Source organism: Diachasma alloeum, unplaced genomic scaffold (assembly GCF_001412515.2).
Source record: "Diachasma alloeum isolate Michigan unplaced genomic scaffold, Dall2.0 Dall_scaffold_00782, whole genome shotgun sequence".
In the NCBI taxonomy this organism is placed as follows: domain Eukaryota; kingdom Metazoa; phylum Arthropoda; class Insecta; order Hymenoptera; family Braconidae; genus Diachasma; species Diachasma alloeum.
In genome coordinates, this window is record NW_021680912.1 from 353539 (window position 1) to 363746 (window position 10208).

Genomic DNA, 10208 nt, shown 5'->3' on the forward strand with positions numbered 1-10208 from the left:
TTTGCTTCTGTTTGCCCGGAGATTGCCCCCTCGAGAGGGGAAATATTTACCTTGAGCTGGTGGAGGAGAGACGGATGGTGGAGGAGATACTGGGGGTGGCGTTGATGTCTCAATCGTCGATTGACTCGGCTCCGGAGACGGTGAATCCCTGCTTCTTCCCCATGACTCAAAGCCTCTGGTCACGCTCATGTACTTGTTGCACAAGGCCTTCTTCACCATGTAACACCTCGGCATTTTCAATAACTTTTGTAACCTCGGTTTACGGCTTAATTTATCTACTCGACGAACAGCCTAACACTAATCTCTACTTTACTTGTTTTTTTATATAAAAATGTAAACACCAATCTGCTGGAGAGGTTCTTCACATCGATTATTCTCAATAATGAACAGAGGCAAAGTAAGTATTCTCATTAGTCTAATCACTTTTCTTGTAGACTTTAAATTCTACGTCGTTGCACGCTTTTACAGAGAGTGTTTGTATTTATTACTTCAATTATTAAAATACCTTTTGTTAAATATTTTTGCTTTTGTTTTTATTACAAAGTGAGCTAGGGTGTGAGCTAATTCAATTAAAATCACTGGTCGTAAATTGGACTTTATCGAAAATGGAGGGCCAACCCTCCAATTATCATTAACCTTATCAACGAAGAGTGAACAATAATTCGATATTAAATTCCTCACTAATTGTTTATAATCCCTCTCAACCGTACCATTTGTTCCTACATCTAATCTAATATATAATGTACCTTGTTTTAAGTATTGCTTTCGTTGTATTCACATGGGTGGAAGATAATTACCGATAAATCTACTTACATCAATATAATCAAAAAATGTTAATCCTCTTGTTTCGCAATAATCAGTCACTCGTTCCCTAAAATCTACGGTATAACATTATCATGACATTGATAAAACTCCTGATGTATAATATACCTAGGATCACCAAAGTATCTTATTGATTCTCGCATTTCTCTCAGCTCGTGAGGCCGCAATCGAAAAATTGACAAAAACGTGAATTCAGTAGTACAATAAATCTGCATTCTGCCAGCATGACCGACAATTTTCCTCCAAACGTAACCAAAATGTCTGTCCGCAAAACGTCAATGCGTCAATATATATACCAAATGGCTTGAGTACCCAAAGGCGGATATCACACAGGACGAGCAACAAGTTGGACAACAGGTCGAGGGGGGCTGCACACAGGCTTTCAACCGTTGGTCGATAACGCGCTGTACCTTCAGCAATTCTCACAATATTCAGTCTCATACCAATTTCTCATTGTCGAGAAAATACAATAGTTGAGCTTCTAGTGCATCACCAACAATTCACCCCCACAATTTCTCCCTCTCGAAATGAACGAATTAGCCTCCGGCAATGGCTCCGAGGGTGTGAATGCATTAAAAGAGGAGTAAAAATGGGGGGGGGGGAAAGCACTGATATCACCCCTAACTCGGCTCTCACTCCCACCCTTGCGAGCGCTGCTGGGCAACCCCTTACACTCGTAGCATCTCCCCCCGACGCCAGCACCACCACCAACTACCCCACCAGTCGTATTATACCGTGCACAACCGGCAGGCACATACAAATGCATTCATACACCGAAACATCACCACTACCCACGTACAATAAGTATTCCCCACCACTACATCCACACATCGGCTGCTCCGTTCGGCCCGGGGGTTAAAACGCACTTTGCCAATTTCCCGTTAACCCCGCACGTTGCTTCACCGATTAATTCACGATTAATCAAACTCCCCAGCAAGTTCACTCGCTCAATGAGCCATCAGTCTTTGATCCAGGTGTTTTAAACATTAAAATCACGATGGTTGTCCAAGTATTCAGGGTATACCCACCTGTGGGCGCAGAAGCAACAATTGTCCGCCGTAGTGCGGAGGGTAGACCGACTACATGGCTCGTCCGGGTGTGGCTGGGGTGCAACTGCCGCGTTCACGACGCCCCCGTGTTCCACGTTATTCGCGCCTGCGTTGAATCATCCAAAACCAACCATTGGGGGATATAAGCAACCCCTCGGTGACGGCGTGAATTCAGAAAACAGGGGGGATTTATTTTCCACCGGAGCGAATACCTTTTGCCATCAGCCTTGGGCCTCTCGATGCGACGCTACTGCCTGCCGTCTCCTTCGGCCGTTACGAGAGAAGAATATTCGAGGGGTCCTCGGTGAGAGAGAGAGAGAGTGAGAGAGAGAGAGAGGAGAGGGGGAGAAGGGTACGGGAAGCCCAACGGGTAACCCAGTGGCAGAGGCATCCGCGGAGGAGAGCACTCTCCTTCGGCGTCGCCTCGGCGATGCGCCATCCATCGATTTTACAAGTTCGGGCCACCAGACCAACACCTGTTACCGCCAGATAGTACGGCGCTGCACGCTATACCCCGGCTTATTCTGTCCCTCTCGTTCTCACAGGCTCTCTCCTCAACCCTCAACCCCTCTCGCTGCACACCCCTTTTTCCAAGCCACCCTCGCGTGCGCCTCTCTCGCCGACCAATCGATAACGACGCCAGACGCGGCAACGAGTCGCGCGCCACCCCCCGAGGACAAACCATACCACTGGCAAATACAGCGTTTTTATTATTCTTTATTTTTCTTTTTACACTTGGTCTTGGGGTGCGTGGCTTTACATCGGGGGATTCCAGTTCTCAAGCACTTGTGGAGGGTGGGGGGGAGAGCCGACGATGAGATGGAGGTGGGTGGGCCTAATTTGTCGAGTTTGATTGATGGTTATGATGGATAAGTAGTTAAAGAGACCGTTGGGGCTGACTCTCGGCGCGGTGGAGCGCTCTCTTCACTCGGAATTGAATTTATCAGGTTTTTAAATATTTTTGGATCGCGGGGGGAGCGGCGATGGAGGGGTGGATGGACTGATAAGGCAGCTTCCATTTTATTTATGGATGTAATCTTGGGCGCTCTCTTTGATGTCTGAGTCTTACTCGAATGTTTTTACTACTTTTTCCGGCTCGCTCCGGGTCAAAGGGAGCATTTCACGTTGAATTCAACGGAGGTGAATTGAAAAATACGGGTTTCGGTGGGTGAAAAATAACCGCGTGAATTTTCCAATTGTTTATCGGTCTTATTGAGGATTGAAAAAACTAGGGACGAGTTTGACGACAATCATTTTATTTTTCTCTCTAATTTTTTTTGTCAATTGCTCTTTTATATATTTTTTTCTATTCACGTGACACGTTAATTATCGTGATAAAAATGTTTGAGAGCAGTCTGACTGGTGTCGGAGTGCTGGAAAAAAAAATAGAGCGAGGGGAGAGGAAAAATAGAGACCGCAGTTGGCAAGCTATAAACCAGCCCCGGGGGCTTGTGCTGCAGACACTCGTCCGTTATATACATGAGAGTGAGAGAGGGCTGGAGGGAGGGTGAGGGAGGCCTCGGCAAGCTGCCCCCCAGCGCGAATTATTGAATGCGAGGTGCACGGAAACACGAACCGTTGCCGAGCGACCGATACGACGTCGTCGTTTGTCGTTCGGCAACGGCAATGGATTTTCGTCAAGTGAACAAAAGCCCCTTTCGATGATAAAAAACAAAAAGACGTATTAATAAATACAGACCCTTGAGGTAATGGAATTCAACCGAGAGCGTTGAAATTTCATTCTCTCAATTTCAATATCATTTGTCCTCCAGTATCATCGATGAATTTCACCAGGTGAGTGAGCCCGGAAATTGGAACCCTATACAAATAGAGAGAGCCGAGAGCTTTAATTAATAAAATCTGAATAAAAATGTTGAATCTCCGCCCGCCCCTAGCCGATGGAAATTCAATTTTATTGAACTGTTGCAGATGTGCAGCTGACACAGCAGGACTATAACCGAGGGTAGAATTTTTGTCCCCACGGAATCCAAAACGTAAACGCTTGAGCAAATATTCCGGGACGTGATGTACGTCAAGTGTTTGATTCCAAGTCGTAAAAGGGAAAGATGACTCACAGCGGAATCCCCACACCCTGCGTTCCCATTCCGCAGGAAAAAAAAAACGGAACGATTCCTCAGAATACATTTCGGCTTGGGACGAATCGAGGACAGAGAGAGGGAGATAAATAGAGGGATGAAAAATATCACAGTTGTGTCCCGTCGCAAAGTACCGGGGGAGTCTCTCCGGATGTCTCTGGCATGTTCCCTATATTTCCCTTTTACCCCCTCGCTATTTTTTTTCCCTCAAAAAGCCTTGGCACTGAGAGTCAACGGCATTGTCATTTTCAACCACCCCTCAAGTTATAACTGGAGGAAGGGAGTTTATTGGGCTCCTCGGCTAGTAGACACACACACACAGACACACATACACGTACACACACGATGGATTTCTGCCTCCACTAGTTCGACGACCCCAAACCCGAGAGAGCCACCGTAAAAGAGGGTCGCGACTTGAATAATGATGGACGTGTTGCCATTCTGCAACAGCGTCACAGCTTACGTATCCTCGGCTTATTCCCGCTCTGGTCTCACATCGACAATTCTCTCTGTGTCATCAGCGTTTAATTCGTACAGGGCAATGCAGTCGTTCAATGTCCAATTCGATTTCCACCCTCTGACTACTGTTCGTATCGGCCAATTTCAACGATTGCCATCGAACTAACGGACTCGTACTTTCGTTAAATCGAGTTTTCCTATTTTCTCTGATCAATCAGTCTGGCCCAGCTATTTTATCGCTTTATTTTTCTGTGATATTTAACCATTGGGGAGCATCCCGTTGGAAATTTCGGTATTGACTGGATTTAGTTAATGTCAATTTTGTTGATTATTTGAGTACACAATCAGTTGGTAAAATCTCGCAATTGGTTGTTCATTTTTTTTTCGACTAATTCTTGAAGCTCAACAGTTATTTCTTCTGTGAAAAATTATTTCCTGAGTAATGACGTAATTACCTTGAATTTCGCGGAAGTTCAACAGAACTCATTCAAAAAAGCCCTCACCATTTATCAAATTTTCCAAACCCTCGTATTTTTTTATCGAGTTTTCTCATTTTTTCTGATCGATCAGTCTGGCCCAGCTATTTTATCGCTTTATTTTTCTGTGATATTTAACTTCATTGGGGGCCATCCCATTGGAAATTTCGGTATTGACTGGATTTAGTTAATGTCAATTTTGTTGATTATTTGAGTACACAATCAGTTGGTAAAATCTCGCAATTGGTTGTTCATTTTTTTTTCGACTAGTTCTTGAAGCTCAACAGTTATTTCTTCTGTGAAAAATTATTTCCTGAGTAATGACGTAATTACCTTGAATTTCGCGGAAGTTCAACAGAACTCATTCAAAAAAGCCCTCACCATTTATCAAATTTTCCAAACCCTCGTATTTTTTTATCGAGTTTTCTCATTTTTTCTGATCGATCAGTCTGGCCCAGCTATTTTATCGCTTTATTTTTCTGTGATATTTAACTTCATTGGGGGCCATCCCATTGGAAATTTCGGTATTGACTGGATTTAGTTAATGTCAATTTTGTTGATTATTTGAGTACACAATCAGTTGGTAAAATCTCGCAATTGGTTGTTCATTTTTTTTTCGACTAATTCTTGAAGCTCAACAGTTATTTCTTCTGTGAAAAATGATTTCCTGAGTAATGACGTAATTACCTTGAATTTCGCGGAAGTTCAACAGAACTCATTCAAAAAAGCCCTCACCATTTATCAAATTTTCCAAACCCCCGTATTTTTTAATCGAGTTTTCCTATTTTCTCGAATCAATCAGTCTGGCCGAGCTATTTTATCCCTTTATTTTTCCGTGATATTTAACGTCATTGGGGGTATGGTACTGGAAATGTCAATATTAACTGGATTTAGTTAATGTCAACGTTGTTTCAAAGACGACCCAGAGACAAATATTTGTCCGATTTTAACAATTATTTGTTAGAATTCAGCAAATAGTTGTTCATTCATTTTTTTAAACAAACACTTCATTAAGCTCACCAAATATTTCTCTCCGTGAAAAATTCTTTCGTAGGTAATTACGAAATTACCATGAATAACATTCCACGAAGGTTCGACATAAATCAGCTTTCACAAAAAGCCATCACCATTCATCAAATTTTCCAAAGCCCATGTCCATCGAGCCAACGTACCCGTATTTTTTTTTTACCGAGTTTTCCTATTTTCTCTGATCAATCAGTCTGGCCGAGCTATTTTATCTCTTTATTTTCCTGTGATACTTAACTTCATTGTGGGTATCGTATTGGAGATGTCAATATTAACTGGATTTAGTTAATGTCAACGCTGTTGCATTATTCAAAGCCAACCCCGAGACAAATTTCTTCAATTTTAATAATGATTCCTTACAATTTAACATCAAATCCTTGAAAAAATGAATAAAAAACTTCTCGAAGCTCACCAAATATTCTTCTCCGTAAAAAATTCTCCCCCAAGTAATTACGTAATTACTTGAACAACATTTCACGGAAGTTCCCCACAACTCATTCACAAAGATCCATCCCCATTTACAGAATTCCCCAAACCCCATTAGCGTCCCCATCTCTCCCTTCGCAATTGAATTTTCATATCCCAAAAATAAAATATAACGGCCGCCAGTGCTCTCGCAGCAACAGCCACTCCACCTAATGCCTCAATCCAATATTCCGCAATAGTTCCTCGCTGGGAAATTCTCAATGAGCCGCTCTGAAATCGTCCTAAAACCCAAAATACCCGAGTGAAATTAAAATCGATCCCCACGACTCGCAATTCCTCAAACGACATGCAACAGTTATCATCATAAAACTGTAATCATCACCGCAGCCCGCTGCAATCCCCCAAATGAGCCATTGAATTGCTGATTCATTCCCAATATAATTAACAACTTCAAGTCTTCCCTCGCCACACAGTCATTAGTGGAGAGTTCAAACACTATCGTCATTTGTCCACTTCACATTCAGCCCCTCCTCAAGAGGGGTGAGAAAATCCGGGAAATAACAAATTCCCATTCAACATTGACACTCGCCAAGAAGTTTAGAGGAAAAATAATATTTACATTGGTAATCTCCAATTTCAAATGGTTTTCCAAGAGGCAGTGGGATCGATTAGGCTCGTGGGCAGCCCTCCCCCTCCGCCCCAGTGGAGTCCCCACCCCAGTGAAATCGATGAGAAACTCGAGGGAGATAGAGAATCATGGAGGAAACTGTGTATATAACACGACTAACATGTATACGTGTATGTGCAATACTGCATGCCTTCTCTTCTTGGTTCGCAACTGAACGTTCGCCCGCGGGGGAGGGGGAGGGGGTGGGGGGTGGCTTTGGCTCGATGCTCGCAATAATTTATGAGAGCCCTAGAGCACCTCCTGATTTAGGTCCCGATTCGATTCTCTCCGTGTTTAAGGGTGGAAAACCATTAAATCCATGCCCATACGACTTGAGTAGTTGCAGTTGCTCTCACTGAATGCAACTAAAATTACACGTTTGTTTCAGGGTCTCACCTTTCAGGCTGTAATGCCAGTAATCAGAGAATGAAATTAACCAATGTTGAAGGCACAAAAGCGTCTCACTTTGGTTGTCAGACATAAATAAACTCAGGAGCACGCAATTCAACGATGGCCTTATCAATCTCGTAATATCTTATCCGAGAGTGACTGTGCCTATCTCCCCCCTCTCCAGCTCTCGGCAATCTGTTATCCGCATGAAAATCGACCGAAAATCCCCGCGTCACCACTTGTCCGGGTTTCTTTTTATTAATGGGGATTTTATGATCAATCTGCGGCTGGGAGGAAGTCTTTCATTATGGGAGATCTAGGGTTTCTGCTGGAAATTCGGCGGGCGGGGGAGAATATTGTCGGGCACATTTCGGGGAGAATTTTGATGGGTTTAGCGACAGTTTTTGGGAGTTTTTGTCATGTTGGAGATTTATGGAAATTTAAGGAGTAGTTCAAGACAATTATTTTTAATAATGAAAATTAAGAATTAATATTTGGAAAATTGCGGTGAATATTCTCTTGAATTTTCAGTAATGGCTCCTGGAGAATTTTGAAATATTTAACAATGAGTACAATGTTAAAAATTTTTGACTGAAAATACAAACATTCATGAGATAATGAATGGAAAACGGGAATTTCAGGTCAACTAATTCATGGAAATTGACAGAAATCTGGAAAATTCAAGTGTATTCAAGTATTCTTGAATTTTCATTTGCTTCAATTAAGCAAATGTAAAGTCCAATTTCCATCACAAATTTGAAAGTCCAAGCGATACCATAAAAAAATCAAATCCATTAGATTTCCAAAATGAATAGTAAATTTCGCGGACCTTACTCTTACTCTTGGATCACAAAAAAATTCCCTACTATTCCCCTCATTCAGAAGGAACATTCAAATCAATTTCCAAATTACTCAAACGTCACAAGAACTCAAGGCACTAATTAAGCCCTCAGAATAAATATTCCGCCCCCGGGCTATCTCAAAAAACAATCTCCCGATATTTCATTGTTAATTACCTCCTCCACCTCTGGAAATCATTACCCAGCTGTTTGAGCTTTGAAGTTGCTCCAGATAATCCTGAAAGAAAACGAAAAATCGTGAAAAAAACATGACGAAACTGGGGGAAAAAAATTCGCCTAATGAATGCATCTCGCGTATCTCCGGGAACAGAGTTGTTTAGGTGTTTTCGGTTATAAAAGGAGTCCATGTGAAAGAGTGAGTAACGTAGGCACTGCGTGTACATAACGCAAAAGGGACAGAGAGAGGGGCGAGGGGGAGGCAGAGAGGTTCAAGTGGTATATCCACAGGTAGTTGACTTTGCTGGCCGTGTTTTCTGGGAGCAAAGATTCGCAACTGGTGTGCATTCGCCCGCGCGCACGCCCATTCCCCCCTGTCTCCCCTCCCCGCACCCCCTTTAACGCCATACCTCCCGCATGTATAGGTGTTGAAACGTATTTATGTGTATGCGAGGGGGTTATTTTCACCGCTGAAAAACCCAAAATCCCGGACCTCGAAAAACCAGGATTTACGAGTAACTCCTGGTGGACTCGACAACAAATAAAACCGGAATGGTGAATTTGTCACGTGAATTCATCACCATAAACGCTGATATTTGTCCTCGAAAAATCCCCGAGATACGGAGAATGAAGAAAAATACAAGAAAAATGGGGACGTGAGGTTTTTTCTCACGTCACACGAATACTCAAGATTTACTTGTAAATTTGGCAATATTGTGGGCTCCTACACAATGACAATTAGAAATAGTTTACAGTTTCAGTTTAATACTAAACATTGGTTACATCAAGGTAGGGGATCTCCATATATTTTTTAAGTTCATACAAAAATTAAGTGCTGTAATGAACTTGTCGGTTATGCTTTGACATTTCAGTTCTGTTTAAATGTGATGTAAGCTGACTAATGTGACAATTCCATGGACGTTGTAATTATTGAGATGAACTCATTTTCTAAAAAATACAAGAGCATAAAACCCGTGAAAACACACCACCTAGAAATCCCCAAAAATTTTCTCATTCGTAAATAAAAATCAATTGTGATTCCGATAGTCACGCAATTCCCTCAATTCCCTTCACCAACGAAAATAAACATTAAGCACAAAGTAGATAGTCTTTCGTGCATAATGATGCATTAATAATTCAGCCCGAGCAGAGGGTTATATCCGTATTGTTACCATCGTGAGTCGCAGTTCCGTGTTGACCCCGAAGGGATGAAACGACTAAAAAAAAATATAAATAAATAAAACAACGTGAAACATTGACCCTTTAAATCCCCCAGCCCCCTGCGACAGAATAAAACAACATATCCCTCTTCTCCTGCCCTTTAAACCGTTCAGTTTCGTCTAAATATGGTCTATGAACTCTGTTCATGTCTTTCTAAAGCCTGATGGAGCTAAAATAATCAGCGAAACGTCGCACCAAAATCCCTTGACCTATCTTCATAATTATTAACATAACGAAGACGATCACTTTTATCAAAAAATGCAAGACCATAAAACCCGTAAAAACACCACCTAAAACCCCCTAAAATTTTCTCATTCGTAAATAAAAATCAATTGTGCTCCGATAGTCACGCAATTCCCTCAACCGCCGAAAATAAACATTAAGCGCAAAGTAGATAGTCTTTCGTGCATAACAATGCATTAACAATCCCCCGAGCAGAGGGTTATATCCGTACCATTACCACCGTGAAGAACACTTCCGCGTTGACCCCCAATGCCCGAAACAACCGAAGAAAAATAAAAAAATAAAGCAACACGAAACATTGACCCTTTAAATCCCCC

At 42.2% G+C, this 10208-nt stretch overlaps 1 protein-coding gene across 2 annotated transcripts in view; it reads right to left on the minus strand.

The window, feature by feature from the left end:
• The window catches only part of LOC107044691 (protein snail), a 63764-nt gene that overhangs the window by 7338 nt on the left and 46218 nt on the right, over positions 1–10208 (minus strand). The window contains exon 2 of one of the 2 annotated variants that reach the window (XM_015266661.1): positions 51–226. In XM_015266661.1, the coding sequence (XP_015122147.1) occupies positions 51–226 (176 nt within the window). Of the gene's footprint in view, positions 1–50; positions 653–10208 lie in introns of those variants that run through there. The other variant, XM_015266660.1, reaches the window with a different exon arrangement.